Source organism: Stegostoma tigrinum, chromosome 27 (genome assembly GCF_030684315.1).
Source record: "Stegostoma tigrinum isolate sSteTig4 chromosome 27, sSteTig4.hap1, whole genome shotgun sequence".
Lineage (NCBI taxonomy): Eukaryota > Metazoa > Chordata > Chondrichthyes > Orectolobiformes > Stegostomatidae > Stegostoma > Stegostoma tigrinum.
In genome coordinates, this window is record NC_081380.1 from 4636045 (window position 1) to 4653217 (window position 17173).

The 17173-nt window shown below is 45.3% G+C and overlaps 1 protein-coding gene across 4 annotated transcripts; it reads left to right on the forward strand.

The window, feature by feature from the left end:
* Window positions 1-1718: 1718 nt before the first annotated feature.
* Window positions 1719-16040, forward strand: LOC125464503 (neuferricin). 4 transcript variants are annotated; one of them, XM_048556914.2, is made up of 4 exons: window positions 1719-2124; window positions 7325-7465; window positions 11545-11722; window positions 12406-16031. In XM_048556914.2, exons 1-4 carry the CDS (start codon window positions 1851-1853, stop codon window positions 12608-12610), a joined length of 798 nt encoding a protein of 265 aa, XP_048412871.1. In that variant the 5' UTR covers window positions 1719-1850; the 3' UTR covers window positions 12611-16031. The 4 variants fall into 4 exon arrangements, with proteins under 4 accessions (XP_048412871.1, XP_048412868.1, XP_048412869.1 ...); XM_048556911.2 differs by having other exon boundaries at window positions 11509-11722; window positions 12406-16028; XM_048556912.2 differs by having other exon boundaries at window positions 11536-11722; window positions 12406-16021.
* Window positions 16041-17173: the final 1133 nt, after the last annotated feature.

A 17173-nucleotide genomic window follows, 5' to 3' on the forward strand; every position in this document is an offset into this window, starting at 1 on the left:
ACTATTAAATCTATTTCAACCACTGTTTCAGAGACAGCGTTAAAGATTGCAAAATCGCCCTGTGTGACATTAACCTTGAAGCATGTTTAACATAGCAAATGATTCAAGACACTTCACATGCACCTTCTACAGCAAAATTTGATACTAAACCAAGCAGGGCAATATTTGACCAGATCACAAAAATCTTGGTCAAAGAGGTAGGTTTCAAGTGGCATCTTCAAGAGGGAAGAGAGGCAGAGAGGTATATAACAATTATATCCACTTCCAGTACTCCTAGGCAAAGTCTCGGGCTTATCAATTGAGCAAATTTTAGCAGATGAGAGCTAGAACCAGAAGGGTTTTAGTTCATCCAGGCACATCTGGTGGGAAGATGGGCTCAGCCAGTCACCCATTATATCCTTTCAAATCTTCATCACTTAGAGCAGGGATTAGGGCTGGACTGGGGTCAAGGGACTAGACTGGCCAGTGACAGAGCGTAATGGTTTTAATAAGGCTTCAGGTAGAGATGAGGGTAGAATTGAGCGAATTTTTAAATGCAGAGATATTCTGGATGCCAGAATCTAAGCAGCTGGAACTTACCAAGTGCAATTCTAAGTGAAGCAGGGAAGTTAGTTCCCCCAGACAGATGATGTCGGTGACTGTTACAAGAAACTAATTAAATGTTTTCTTTTCAAAAAGTTGTCCAAGTCCTTTTTATAAGTCACAGTCACCTCCATAAGACTGCCAGGGAAAAGCCGGAGGTTCTCCTTCACAGAGTCACGTTATGTCACTTTAAGAGAAATTTATGTTGCTGACATTATCACTTTAAGAAGCGTCTGTTACTGGTTCCGTCACTAAAAAGAGTCTAGTACTGACTCGTAATTTCAAGAAGATTCTATTATCAGTAATGTCACTTTAAGAGGAACTTGAATTACTTACAATTATTTAAAGAAAGACCCTGTATTCCTGATATTTGAAAGAGGAGCTCATTAGTGGTGATATCACTTTAAGAGGAGACAGTAGGAACTGCCAACGCTGGAGACGCTGAGTTAACATGGTGTGAAGCTGGATGAACACAGCATGGCGAGCAGGAAAGCTGACGGTTTTGGGCCTAGAACCTTCCTCAGAAATGGTAGGGGTGGGGGGTCTAGACACAAAACATCAGCCCTCCTGCTCCTCCGATGCTGCTTGGTGTGCTGTGTTCATCTAGTTCTACACCTTGTTATCTCACTTTAAGAGGATTCAGTTTGACTGACAGTAGCATTTAAGACGAGCTGTCATCAGCAATGTCACATTCAAAACAACCTCTGTTACAGACACTGTCACTTTAAGGTGGGGGGTTAGTATTACAGACACTGTCACTTTATGGGAGGGGTTAGTATTACAGACACTGTCACTTTAAGGGGGTGTATCAGTGTTACAGACACTCACTTTAAGGGGGGGATCAGTATTACAGACACTGTCACTTTAAGGGGGGGTCAGTATTACAGACACTGTCATTTTAAGGGGGGGGTCAGTATTATAGACACTGTCACTTTAAGGGGGCGGTCAGTATTACAGACACTGTCACTTTAAGGGGGGGGGTCAGTATTACAGACACTGTCACTTTGGGGGGGGGGGGCGGGGGTCAGTATTATAGACACTGTCATTTTAAGGGGGCGGTCAGTATTACAGACACTGTCACTTTAAGGGGGGGGGTCAGTATTACAGACACTGTCACTTTAAGGGGGGGGGTCAGTATTACAGACACTGTCATTTTAAGGGGAGCCTGTGTGAGGTTGTTACTGTGACAGCTCGTTGGGGAATCCCGGAAGTGTGTGTGTGTGCCGGGATGCGGGAGCGGTAACCCCACTTCCCCCCCGGACGCCGTCATGCTGCGGTCGCTGCTGCTGTGTGCAGTGTGCGGCTCGGTGTCCGTGCTGCTCCCCGCCGATGTCTGGCGCTTGTGGAGCCGCTGGTTCACGGACTGGCTCGGGATTGCGGCGGGACCTGCATCCGTCCGCCTCTTCACTAAGTCCGAACTGAGCCGCTACACCGGAGAGAAGGGCAGCCCCGGGCTTTACCTGGCTATCCTGGGGCAAGTGTTCGATGTGAAGAAAGGGAAAAAACATTATGGTCCGGGAGGTTCCTACAGTTTCTTTTCAGGTAGGGTATGATCCGCACAGCCAAAGCTGCATAGCAACACCCCACACTGTTCCCTGTGCTGGGCACCAGCAATGTAACACTCACGTGGTGAGGGTGCCAACTGGTTCCAGTGCCCTGTTCTTAAAGACCATTCCCCTTCTCAGGTAATGTTTCAATGTGCCCCTTTCTCACCAACTGCTTCACAAAGCTGCGCTGGCGAACTGACCTGCGGGAGGTCCAATGGCTCCCTGTAACCCACCGCTTCATTCTTTGGGAGGGGGAGGGCTTGCAATCAGTTTTGAGCTCTGCATTGAGTTTATCGTGGGCCAAGGTTTGGGAAATGCTGCGGTGTTAGATTGGTCTCTGCTGCCTCTGTAACCAAAGGGTGTGTGGACAATGTCATATTCATCAGTTGGTTGTCAGGAATCGGTTAACCCTATGGGTTAGTTTAGTTAAAATGGTAAAACACATTCCAAGCAACAAAGTAGACGTGGTGACTGATTTCTATGTACATCGCAACCAGACTGACTGACTGTTAGTTGGAGTCACAACATTGTATGTATACGCCCTTAAAGACAAGACACACATACAACAGAGATAACAAGGTGTAGAGCTGGATGAACACAGCAGGCCAAGCAGCACCTCAGGAGCAGCTGTCAGGAAGCTTGATGGTGTCTTTGGTCTGCCCTCTAACTTCTGAATTCCTGAAGTTATACTTTCACCAGTGTAACCTTAGATTCCCTATAGTGTGGAAACAGGCCCTTCGGCCCAACAAGTCCACACTGCCCCTTGGAGCATCCCACCCAAACTCATCCTCCATAACCCACACACCCCTGCACACTACAGGCAATTTAGCGTGGCCGATCCACCTAACCTGCATATCTTTGGACTGTGGGAGGAAACCCATGCAGACACAGGGTGAATGTGCAAACTCCACACAGACAGTTGCCTGAGGCTGGAATTGAGCCCAGGTCCCCAGTGCTGTGAGGCTGCAGTGCTAACCACTGAGCCACCGTGCCGCTCCATTGAACCTCATTCAACCTTCCGCCAAAATGTTGAATCTCAACCTTGCAAGAAAGACTTGCATTTATAGAGCACTTTTTGTTGGCCATTAGGAGCACAAAGATCATTACAGCCACCAATGCACGAACCATTGTCTCAGTTCTCAGCCCAACAACATCTGCCACTTAGTTAGCACCTTTTCATACAGTGCAACATCCTGAGGCATCAACAAATTTGAGACTTGGCAATATATAAGGAGTTATTCTGGCTTGGTAAAAGAGATTTTAAGGAATACCTTTCAGGTGGATGACTGGGAGGTTTACAGGAGGAATTCCAGAGCTTCAGATTCAGTCAGCAGTGGGACAGCAATTAAGCCTTGGAGTGTGTAAGGCGTGAATTAGAGAATTTTCACTCAGAGAGCAGTTTGTAAATGGCATGAACTGGTACAGGAAGTGGTGATTGCAGGTACAATTCTAATGTTTAAAATATATTTGGATAAGTACATGAATAGGAAAGGTTTGAAGGAATATGGGCCAAATGCAAGCAGATTGGACTAGTTTGGTTTTGGAACATAGTGTGGACTCATTGGACTGATGAGCCCATTTCCATGCTGTATAACTCTACACAATCCAACAATGTGCAGGTGAAGTGGACTGGCCATAGTACAAATTGCTTCATAGAGTCCAGGATGTGTTCCAGTGTATGTGCAGACACCCACAGCAAGATTTGTGCCTCAATGTGTGGGGAGCAGTATTGGCTTAGAGTACGAATAAAGTGACAATGTTCTCAGCAATTGCCCATATCAACCCCCTGCAAGGTCAGCCCTGGTCACTCACCCACCCCCTGAAAAGTCTGTGTGCTGTACAGTACTCTGGATTGAGAACCACTGGCAATTATGCAGGAATGGGAAACATCATCAATGGCACCAATGATCCTCCTGATCCCTAAATAGTTCTTTCATTCCTTACATTGCTGTGGTCCATCGCATGATGAAGGAGATTAGAACTGAGACAAGTGCAGTCCTCCCAGCTGGATAATAGAAGGCTGAGGTTGGTGGAGGATGGTGTGATCGATGGTGCTAAGGCTGACAAAGGCTAACATTTAATGGTCTCTATCAAATTGAGTGTTTTTCATGACTTTGTTAAGCAGCATCTAAATGCTGTGTAGCCTGGGTAAAATCCTGATTGACTGGAGGGTTTCAAACATGGAGTTCTGGGAAAGTTGGTCACAGATTAAAAAACATTGTAAGGCAGCATTCTACTACCACAGTTTTTGTTTAGCTGTACAAAGGAGCTTACTAGTTCAGCAAATCTAATACCGTTTAAATAACATCTAAAGTTTAATCTGAAGAGTTGTACCCGACCTGACGCATTAACTCTGTCTGTACAGATGCTGCTACACGTGAATTTCTCCAGCGAATTCTTGAGTTCAGATTTTCAGCATCTGCAGGATTTTGCATTTATTCTAATAAAATGTTAACCCTTCAATGTTGGGCACCCATTATGTGTTTCTCTATCATTCCTAATAACTGACTCACCTCCAGTTCTCTTTCCCGTTTAGCTTTCATACTGTTCACTGTCGTCCTGCCCGTGTTTTAATTGTGCATTTACTACAGCCTGTTATCACAGCTCTGGTTCTTGGCTCATCTTCTGTCTCCAGTGACAACCCACTCCCCAGGGATTCCAGAAGAACTCTTTCTCCATCTCCCAGTCACGATCACTGAGCTCTCTGACAGCAGCAGCATGTTTGAGTGCTGTGTTCTGGGCACAGCCCATGTGCAGGAGGATAGAGAGCGATCCAGCTGCCTGTCTGTGCAGTGTGGGTCTGGTGAGGGACAATATGGTTCCTGCTGTGTGCTAAGGATCTTCAGCCTCTGCTTAAGTAGGGTGTCTAAAAGACCCCGGCAACCATGTGATTTAGATTATAAGATTCTTTTTGGTTCTGTTGAAATTAGACTTCCTTGGGAGGGATGGTGGTGGAGAGCTGATGTCACTGCTACTTCAGAAACCCAGGCTTATGTGCTAGAGATTTTGGTTCTATTCCAATCCTAGAAGCTGGTGGAATTTCAATTCAGCTAACTTTAAAAGTAAAATGTAAATGAAAACTGGACATCTGCGGTGACCACAGCAACTGTCAGTTTGTGGGGTTTGACGGCTGCTTCTTCACTAATTTATTTCTTCATGCTTTTCGCTAAGTGTCTTTTCATTCAAGACACCTCCTCAACCAGTGCATCCAAACTCTGTCTGTCTGTCTGTGTCTGTCTCTCTCTCTCTCTCTCACTCTCGTGCGCTCTCGCGCTCTCTCTCTCTCTCTCCCTCTCTCTCTCTCTCTCTCTCTCGCTCTCTCTCCCCCAACCCTGGGATTAAAATCCGACCTTCAGGCCCCTTTTCAGGCAGGACAGCGGAGCTGGGAACTGTTCAAACTCTGTGCAGCTAACCCAGCAGTGAAAATTCAGACCAGGAGGTCAGAATGGAGTAGAGGAGCAGAGAACTGAGAGGTACAGATACCCAAACCCTTCACAAAGGTTTGGAGGGATACAGGCCTAATGCAGGTAGATGGGGCTAACTTAGTTTGGAGTTATGTTCAGCATAGACTGATTGTACCAAAGGTAATAAAGTGTGAAGCTGGATGAACACAGCAGGCCAAGCAGCATCCCAGGAGCACAAAAGCTGACGTTTCGGGCCTAGACCCTTTATCAGAGAGGGGGATGGGGAGAGGGTTCTGGAATAAATATGGAGAGAGGGGGAGGCGGACCGAAGATGGAGAGAAAAGAAGATAGGTGGAGAGGAGAGTATGGGTGGGGAGGTAGGGAGGGGATAGTTCAGTCCAGGGAAGACGGACAGGTCAAGGAGGTGGGATGAGGTTAGTAGGTAGGAAATGGAGGTGCGGCTTGGGGTGGGAGGAAGGGATGGGTGAGAGGAAGAACAGGTTAGGGAGGCAGAGACAGGCTGGGCTGATTTTGGGACGTGATGGGGGACCTATACTCTCATCTCCACCTATCATCTTTTCTCTCCATCTTCGGTCCGCCTCCCCCTCTCTCCCTATTTATTCCAGAACCCTCACCCCATCCCCCTCTCTGATGAAGGGTCTAGGCCGAAACATCAGCTTTTGTGCTCCTGAGATACTGCTTAGCCTGCTGTGTTCGTCCAGCTCCACACTTTGTTATCTTGGATTCTCCAGTATCTGCAGTTCCCATTATCACTGGTTGTACCAAAGGTTCCATACCTGTGCTGTATGATTGTATGAAAGGCACAAGTTCAATGAATATCTTGCTATAGTTCTTCCTTTGGCTGTTCTATCACCTCCCCATCCTCTCTGCTAATGCCTGCTTTTAGCTTTGCAAATCGTTTTGGGACATGACATTTCCAAAATGCCTATTTCTTGTGGTAAATAAATAATTGAGATCCCAATATTCTGAATGGACTGGAAAACTCATTCCCAGAGTTCAGATCATGATGAATTTATCATCAGATTCTCTGTACAGTCTTGTTCCGGGATTGTATTAGCAATTCGGTTACCAAACTGTTCTTTCTATCAGATCTGCTGAGTTGCTCCAGCAACTTCTGTTTTTGTTTCCAATCCCAAGTAGCCCCAGTTTTTTGTTTTTACTTATGTTATGTGTGTCTGTGGCTTCCAATTGTTTAACAATTGAAAAGTTAGCTGCAAGGCAACAAGAATTTCAGGGACACAATTTCTTAACTCAAGTTGTATCTGAATGGTTCTTGATGAAACTTACAAGATAACGCATGGCTTAGAAAGGGTGGACGCTGGGATGTTGTTGCCTTTAGGCGGGGAGACTAGGACCCGTGGGCACAGCCTTAGAATTAGAGGGGGTAAATTTAGAACGGAAACGAGGAGACATTTCTTCAGCCAGAGAGTGGTGGGGACTATGGAATTCATTGCCACGGAGTGCAATGGAGGCCGGGATGTTAAATGTCTTTAAGGCAGAGATTGATAAATTCTTGATCTCGCAAGGAATTAAGGGCTAAGGGGAGAGTGCGGGTAAGTGGAGTTGAAATGCCCATCAGCCATGATTAACTGGCAGAGTGAACTCGATGGGCCGAATGGCCTTACTTCCACTCCTACGTCTTATGGTCTAATGGACCTGCATACTCTGCTGTCTATACACATATGGACCCAGTTGTTCTACATTGCTGCAGTGGATCAGTATGCAGAGCCTCTGCCCTCAGATGTGAACTTATTTTATTGTCAAATGCAGGCCGAGATGCATGTCGAGCATTTGTGAGTGGAGATTTCACTGAGAATGGACTTGTGGACGATGTTTCTGGGCTCTCGCCCTCTCAAATACTTTCTCTCCATGAATGGCTCGATTTCTACAAGAAAGAATACACTTTTAAGGGTAAGAGTCTCATTTGGGAAAAATGAATGCACCTTATGTGAAAATGTAACCCCCTGAACCTGATCCGAAATCGTGTGAAAATAGCAGTGAGGAAGGACCTCAAAGCCCAGGTCTCCAGATCCCATGCCATCTCCAACTTCTTTTGGGAGTAATACTGCTGGAGGTGCTCGTCCAAGTTCCAATTTATTCCCCTCTCTCTGGCTTGTAGCACAAAACCTGCAGTGGGGAGGAGCTGTGTTGAATTACAGCCTCACCCATTGCAAACCATTACAATGTAGTCTTCCTGAGGAGATCTCATGTGGAACCTCCCAGCTCTGCCTAGCCTCTGGGTAAAGAGGATATGCAACAAGTGAAATAATGATCTGGCCGGATAGTCATTTCTGCAGTGCAGGAGGGAGCATCTGTAATGACACCCCATGGAATCCCGGACAGATTCCAAGGGAATTGTCTGGAACTGAAGATTCCGCTGATCCATTCCCCCATGTTTGGTAAATCTCTGAATGTATCCATTGAAGTAAGAGAATTTGCAGGGTTCCACTGCAGTTCACAGTTACCCAGGAAAAGTTAGAAGATTGAAAACCCAGTTTTACTCCTGGCTAACTATAATCTTGCTCCCATCTCAGTATCCACCAGCCCTGCCCACCCCGACTATGCATTCCTAGACCCCTTACACCCCTGTCTCCTTGCAGGACCCATCATACAGTCCCTGCCAGATACACACCACCCACCCTGTCCCTGCCAACTTCAATCTACCCTCAATACTCCATCACTTACCTGATGCCCAAAGCCATCTAACACTGTAATGTGACATTTCCCTTGTATACTTCCTCTTTCACAGGATTTGTTAAGGTGCCTAACTCTGCTGCTCTTCACTGATTCTTTTTATTCAGTCATGAGACGTGGGCACCACTGGGAGCATTTACTACCAGTCCCTAGTCACCCTTGAGAAGGTGGTGGTGAGCTGCCACAGTCCACGTGCTCTGGGTTGACCCACAATGCCCTTAGGGAGAAAATTCCCCAGGATTTTGACCCAGTGACACTTAAGGAATGGCAAGCAGCTTGGAGGGGAACTTGAAGGGAGTGCTGTTCCCATGTCTCGACTGCCTTTGTTCTTCCAGATGAAAGTGGTCGTGGGTTTGGAAGGTGCTGTCTAAGGATCTTTGGTGAACTTCCACAGAGCATTTTGTGGATAATACACACTGCTGCATGTTTGTTGTTGGGGTACCCATCAAGTGGGCTGGATGGTGTCAAGCTTCAAGCTGTGACTGTGCTCATCCAGGCAAGTGGAGAATATTCCATCACACTCCTGACTTCTGCCTGATAGATGGTGGACATGCTCTGGGGATTTGGGGGTGAGTTAGTTGCTGCAGTATTCCTAGCCTCTAACGTGCTCTTGTAGCCACTGTGTTTAAGTAGTGGGTCCAGGTGAGTTTCTGATCAATGGTAACCTCCAGGATATTGATAGTGAATGTCAAAAGGCTCTATTGGACATAGTCATTGCCTGGCAATTGTGTGGTACAAATGTTATTTGCTACTTGTTAGTTCAAGCCTGGATATTGCCCAGATCTTGCTGCATTCGAACTGCTTCACTATCTAAGGAGTCATGAATGGTGCTGAACATTGTGTAATCATTGGCAAACAGCCCCACTTCTGACCTTATGATAGAGGGAAGGTCATTGATGAAGCAGCTGAAGATGGTTGGGCCGAGGATACTACACTGAGGAACTCCTGCAGAGATGTCCTGGAGCTGAGACGACTGACCTCCAACAGCCACAACCGTCTTCCTAAGTGCCAGGTATGACTCCAACTAGTGGAGAGCGTGCCCCCAATTCCAGTTTGGATAGGGCTCCTAGATGCCACATCCAGTCGAATGCAGCCTTGAAATCAGGGGCTGTCACTCTCACTTCACCACCTCTGTATTTCAGCTGTTTTGTCCATGTTTGAACCAAGGCTGTAATGAGGGCCAGAAGCTGAGTGAACCTGACAGAACCCAAACTGGGCGTCACTGAACAGATTATTGCTGAGCAGGTGCTGCTTGATAGCGCTGTTGATGGGACCTTCCATCACTTTACTGATGATTGAGAGTAGACTGATGGGTTGGTAATTGGCCGGGTTGGATTTGTCCTGCTTATTATAAATAGGACATACCTGGACAATTTTCAACATTGCTGGACAGATGCCAGTGTTGTAGCTAGGCTATAGGAGTGGCAAGTTCTGGAGCACAAGTCTTCAGTGCTGGTGCCGGAACGTTGTCGGGGCCCATAGCCTTTGCAGTATCCAGTGTCTCTGACCGTTTCTTGATATCACATGGAGTGAATCGAATTGGCTGAAGACTGGTATCTGTAACGCTGGGGACCACTCGAGGAGGCCCAGGTGGATCATTCTGGTGACTTCCCCTGGATTTCTGGCTGAAGATGGCTGTAAATGCTTCAGCCTCATCTTTTTGCACTGATGTGCCAGGCTCTTCCATCATTGAGGATGGGGATATTTATGGCGCCTTCTCCTTCAGTGAGTTGTTTAATTGTCCACCACCATTCATGACTAGAAGTGGCAGGACTGCAGACCTTAGTGTGATCCGTTGGTTGTGGGATCACTTAGCTCTGTCTATCACTTCTGCTTTTGCTGTTTGGCGTGCAAGTAGTCCTGCTTGGTGGCTTCACCAGGTTGACACCTCATCTTCAGGTAGGCCTGGTGCTGGTCCTGGCATGCCCTCCTGCACTCTCCATTGAACCAGGGTTCATCCCCTGGCTTGATTGTAATGGTTAAGTGGGAGATAATACCAGGCCATGAGGTTACAGATTCTGCTGCTGTTGATGACCCACAACACCTCATGGATGCCCAGTGTTGAGAGCTGCTAGATCTGTGTGAAGTCTGTCCCAATTAGCACAGTGGTAGTGACACAGAACACGATGGAGGTTGTTCTCAATGTGAAGACGGGACTTTGTCTCCACAAGGACTCTCTGGTGATTACTCTTACCAATACTGTCATGGACAGATGCATCTGCAGCTGGCTGATGGGAAAGGATGAGATTAAGTGTGTTTTTCCCTGATTGAGCCGGTCAGGTCCTAAAGGGTCAATCAGTAGTCCTACTGCTGAACCACTGTTGGTGGTGGACATTGAAATCTCCCACCCAGAGTGCATTTTGTACCCTTGCCACCCTGAATGCTTCCTCCAAGTGTTGTTCAACATGGGACAGTATTGATTCATCAGACAAGGGATATTGGTACATGGTAATCAGCAGGAGGTTTCCTTGCCCACATTTAACCTGAAGCCATGAGACTTCATGGGGTCTGCAGTTAATGTTGAGGACTACCAGAGCAACTCCCTCCCGACTGCATCCCAGCGTGCCGCCCCCTCTGCTGAGTCTGACCCGCTGTTGGGACAGGATAGGGATGGTGATGGTGGTGCCTGGGATATTGTCTGTAATGTATGAATCAGGCTGTGCTTGACTAGTTTGTAAGACAGCTCTCCCAGTTTTGTCACTATCCCCCTGGATGTTAGTGAGGAAGAGTCGCAGGGTTGACAGAAACCAATCAAGAGTCAACCACAGCATCTGTGAAGGAGAAAACAGTTAACATGTCAGGTCCAGTGACCCTTCATCAGAACTTGAGTTCTGTTTTTTCCCTTTACAGAAGCTGCCAGACCTGCTGAGATTTTCCAGCAGCTTTGTTTTTGTTCCTGATTTACAGCATTTGCAGTTCTTTTGGTTTTTATTAAGAGTCAACCACATTGCAGTGGGGCTGGAGTCACATGTAGGCCATCGCGGAGTCTCAGCAGTACTGGGGCCAATGGGAAGTGGGGTAAACTCTCTACTGGTTAGAGTCACTCCTAGCACCACTGAAACAACAAAGCAGGCAGACATTAAATCCATTGTGTCTGTAAGAGGTATCTTTACACCAAGCTGCACACTTATTAAAACACAACTTTCTCTTTGTATAATTTGTGCACTAGTTTAGTTTTGCAAGTTGTGTTTGTTAACTGTCTGTGTCTTAGTTTAAACCTTGGTATCTCTCTCAAACTGCAAGGTTTTTCCAAATCTCAGGTGTGTTTTACCTTTGCTTCTTGCAAGGCAAATTAGTTGGAACATATTACAACCACAACGGTGAACCAACCCAAGTGCTCTCCGATGTGGAGTTGGCTGTGACGCAGGGCAGAAAGCTGAAGGCAGAATCCGAGCTGGAAAACAATCTCTTTCCTCCCTGCAACTCTGAATGGAGCTCAGCCAAAGGTGGCAGAGTCTGGTGTTCACCTCACAGGTTTGTTGTGTCTTCTTCCCTCTGCAATGCTTCTTCTGTCCTGAAGGCAGTGCCCCTGCTAACGTCTGACCACCCAGTTCTGCCCATCCAGGTATGGAGTCCACATGTGCCGAGGTAGAGAGAGATGATTTGATTGTTCTTCCCCCACAATATCCTGACTTCATTTAGTGAATACAGCAGTCACTGCCTGAAGACCAAGAGTACAAACTATAGTCTAAGTGATTTTCATTAGTTATTTATGCGTAATAGCTGAACCATAGCTGCAGAAGCACACAAAATCTACTCTGGTTCAAGTGACAGGGATTGGAATAGAGCACACCATAATCAAACCTGCCCGGGCCTTTTAGTCACATTCCAAGACGCTACTCTTGTGGCTTCTCCACAGTCAGCCCAGTGTGAACAAACTCCACAATTTCTCCTTGATGAAAGTAAGTCCTCCAAAGTACTATACAGTACAAAGTCACCTTGAAAGTGAGGCACATGTGAGGTGGGGAAAGAAACAAATGGATGAAGAACCAGGTCAGATAAGTGTCTCCTGCCTCAGCCTGAAGGTTGTTCATGAGTGCCAAGGTCAATGATAACTCCCATGAGCCCTTTCATCCAGTGAATTGGGCACAGAAATAGAAAAATAAAACAAAATTGACAAAACATATGAATAAATGTGATTTTTATTGTGTTTCCAGCGGAGGAGTAGAAAGGGAGTGGGCAGGAGTCCCACGCAAACTATACAGACCCGGATCAAAGAGCCATCGCTGTGTTTGTGTGAGGACAACTGGACCCCCATCCAACCAGCCCAATTCTGCCCAAAACAGGGGCGATCTCGAAAATCCCAGCCTCCAGGAATACGCAGGATGCCACAGCCTCTCCGTCTCATGTGCCCTTCCATAGATGTAACTAACTAGCCTGACAGATCACAGACCCCACTTCAGAGGCTGAAAGTCATCAGGATCTGAGATATCTCACTACTGCAGCATTGTCTTCAGAATTAAGCACAGCCACTGTATTTTTTTTCAATCAGTAAATGAATATTTTAATAGGATGATTATGACCATGGAAAATGTGCTTGGTGGATAATTGAAAATGAGTGGGTGGGGGTTGTAGAAAACAATGTCCAGATTTATCTGTTTCCAATCAATCTGATCCCAACTGGGACAATGCATAAAGCTGGTCACTGATGGGTTAACCACAGCAATAATGGCCACATAATGTCCCAGACTTCTGGATTTTTACAGAAGGTTCACTCCAATCCATCAGGGAAGCTTATGTGCTACAGTCAGTGGCAGTGGCCCACGTATGATAACAGTCCCATAGTATGACTAGTGATCTTGGCTTTCTAATAATTTGCTGTGCTAGTGTCCTGAATAAACATTCTGCTACTAACCTCCTACTGTCAATGCACCTTTTGATTTCCAAGTTATCGAAATTAATTCTAGAATTACACTTCAGTTGAAAATTAGTCCTGGAATTGGTCATAAATCTGCCCATTTCCCTTTTTTCAGGGATGGTGTGGCTCAGCTACAGTCAAATTTCACTCCCTCCTAAATCAAGCTTGTATCCATTATCCATGTGTGGACAGTGACTGTTACTGTCTACTTGTTCAGGTGGAAGGGGACTGTTACTGTCCCCAACCTTGAGCTAGAAGGGGGCTCCCGTGACACAGTGCACTGGCTCTAACTTAGATCCACAAAGCTCAGCTTTAGATTGTGCCTGGCCCAAAGTAGTGTCTTAGCTTTATATTAAAAACAACAGAAGAACTGCAGCTGCTGCAAATCAGGAACAAAAATAAAGTTACTGGAAAAGCTCAGCAGGTCCAGCAGCATCTGTGAAGGAAAAAAACAAAGTTAACCTTTCAGGTCCAGTGACCCTTCCTCAGTGTCAGTTATGCTCAGCTGGAATCACAGCCTCACAATATTGGAAGTTTCAACCTGTAAAAGTTGATGAGGAAAAAGATGTTCCCAGTATTAACAGATGTTCAGCTCAAAGACAGCAGCCAATTATTGTACCTTATGCATAGCAACAGGAGTCAGGGAAAGGTTTATTCAAGTAGCAAGAAAAATGTCAAGACTCAGCATTAGGCATGGCACAAACTAATTTAACACTACCCCCAATGGTCTTCTAGAAAGACCAAGGAACTTTAACTATCCATCATTCATTCATTCATTCAGCCCTTTCTTTTATATTTGTTCATGGGATGTCAGCACGGCTGCCTGGGTTAGCATTTATTGCCTGTCCTTAATTGGCCTGAAAAAGGGGGTGGTGATGAGCTGCCTTCTTACTATACCTATAGCCCAAGGACTGCAGTATGTCAACAAGAGAGTTCCAAGATTTTGACACTGAGGAATGGCTGATGTATTTTCAGGTCAGGATGGTGAGTGGGGTAGATAGGAACACCACCCTGAGCCGGTTCCATGTATCTGATGCTCTTGCCCTTCCAGATGGAGGTCACAAGGTTGAAAGGTACCATCAGATGACCCTTAATGAGTTACCACAGTCCATGGTGGAGATAGCATACACTGCTGATAATGACCTTTTGCACTGAAGCAGGTGAACAGTGAAGGTCATGTATCAGTACCAATCAAGTGTGATGCTTTGGCAGGCTTCTTGATGTTGCTGGAGCTGCATTCAGCCGGGGAGTATTCAGTCACATTGCTGACTTGTACCTCAGATGATGAACAGGCTTTGGGGAGTAAGAGGAGTTAGTCACTGCCAAATTCCTAGGCACTGAACTGCTTTTGCAGCCACTGCCCATGTATGGTTCCGTTTCTGGTCAACAGTAACCCCCAGGGTGTTGAGTGGTTTATTCAGCAATGGTCTTTGCCTGGTACTCCTATGGCATAAACATTAGTTTGCCACTGATCAGTCCAAGTCTGACTAAATAGCACTGGACATTGCTTAAGCTTCAGAGAACATTTGGTGGAAGGAAAGAAGGAAGGTCAATGACCCACCACCACCAGTCACTGCAATTTTCATCAACTCCAGTTGCCTTATGCCTCCTTACTACCATACTAGTCAAATACACATTAAAATCAAAGGGTGATCACTGTAAAAGAACCAATAGATGGAGGTGAATGTTTGAGTCAAGATTGAAATGACATCAGGATCAAGGAGCCCTGTCTGAACCAAGTGAGCCAGCTATGCTGATCAAGAGCACTGTTGACAATCCGATTTAAAATAATCTTTGTGAACGAAACTTGAAAATGAAACTGCTGTTGGCCAAGGGCAGACATGGACTGCATTTAACTACCTGCTGCTTCTGGTCATGTGACAAGGTTAGTATCAGCCTGGCATGACCTAGCAAGGGGGAAATTCTCCCACCTTCAAAGAGGAATGCTCACATTGGGATTGTGGGCAGTAGGTTTGTAGATTAATTCAATGTCAGCACATTACTGATGCTGTGCTGCTCCCCATAAAGGCCATTCCAATGGAAAGGTTCTACAAGATGTACTTTGGAACGTGAAGGTTATTGGAAAAACAGGTTTGTGCTGCATTCCCAACGAGTGCAACTACAGGAGAGGAGAAAGCATAATCAAGTGGCCCTGATCGGAAATGCACCTGAAGAGAACTAGTCTTTGCTTTACAATTTGATCCTGAATCACCTGATGAATAAAAGTGACCTGAAGTGCAACCAACAACCAAAAGGAAAACAGTCAATCCAAGCACATCAGGGCTGCACAAGGACAATTCAGGTGACTGGTCTTGATCTATTGTTGGTTAATGTATCCGTATAGCAGGGTTTCAGAGTTGTGACAAGTGTTGACAAATGTATTGCATATCAGCCAAGAGAAGGGCATCCACTGATCCTAGCCCCAGGGATACCATCACAACCTGACAACCAGCCAGGTATGAGTTTCATATAAAGTGTGCTTCACAAGAATGAAAAATGCTTGCTGTTCTTGCATACATATGGTGGAAGGGAAATCTAATTGTAGCTTCCATGATATCATGTGGAATTTCAAATAGAAATGTATGAAGGAGTTTTGACATCGGATCTAAAAAAACCACACACACACGCACAAAATTTTACAATTGTATTGTAATGTCATGTCACGTCTGTCTTAAAAGTACAGCTACATCCCTCACTGCAGCTGCCTAGGTACATAGTGGTTTCAAATATACACTCATTTCATAGGGGCACAGGCTGCTGTCATTAGGAGTAACATATCTCTGGCCTAAGCCTCATTTGAGAGTGATCCACTGTTGGCTATTACTGTCCATTACAGGATTTTAACCCTAGCAACTGTATAAGTAGTTTGTTACCAAATAAACTATCAGTTATCATTTCTCTAATCATTATTGCCAGCAACATCTTGGGTACTCATCAATGACATTGCTGTACAGACTTATCCACATACACCATAAACAAGTATACATACACCTTAAAGACAATTCTGTGCAACAGGTTCATGTTAGTGCAAAAAATTAGGCATTACTAAAACAATTCTAATACTGAATAATGGATAATTAAACAGGGTTAAGGTCTGGAATGAATTTTAGCCCATTGAGTGCTTGCTACTAAAACTAAAAAAAAAAAACACGTTTCACTGAACTCATTTGTCTCTTGTTTTTAAAATCAGGCTGTTGAACTACATTTTACCCAAGTGGTTTTATTCAAGAAGTGCTAAATTTTCCAAGTTCTAGCATCAATGTCTGGATGCCAGCAACACAACTCTCAATGGGTTAAAACTCACGTTACACAGAAAACAGACTCAAATACAACTGCACAGACAACAGCAAGAGGAGATGGCATAAGATGTTGGTGCTTTTGGTGCAACTTGATTCCCGAGTAATTACAGACCTGCAGGATCATAATTAAATCTGCCTGCTGATGTAAGCAGGTGAGAGACCGGAGATGGCATAAAAGCAACCTGAAAGTTAATTCCACCATGTACACCATTACTGACTAAATGTAACAGCCCTTTCAAATTCTGCTTTAAAAGCAATTCCAAACAAGCTACTCTAATCCGTAATCACAATTTTAAAAAGTTTGATTGACTAATCTTCAACACAGATCAAGGAAGGAAAGCTGGCTGGAATGAGATTTAAGACATTTAAAAAATTATGACAAAAGGAGATCTCTCTATGAGCACCTTCACTTATTATTTCTCATTGTTGTTAACATACGAATGTTAATTGCTAAAGTGCCAGGGTGAGTTGGAAAAATGATCTACTTGAAACCCACTTGGTCTACAAAAACATGATCTCTTACAATATTTAGATGTCAAAAAAAAATGACCTGCACTGTCAGGGGCTCTAAGAGCTGAAAGTCCCTTGATTTATCTGCTAAATCCCAGCTGGAAATAACGATAGGTGAGGTGGTGCTGTAAAGTCAATTCGCTCACAGGACACTAAACACTGGCCCAGTCACAGTACAGAAACAAGGAGAATGGCTGAAAATCTGGCCCAGAGTGAGGTTAAATTTCCCTTTGGAATAAATCCCCCAACAGCACATTG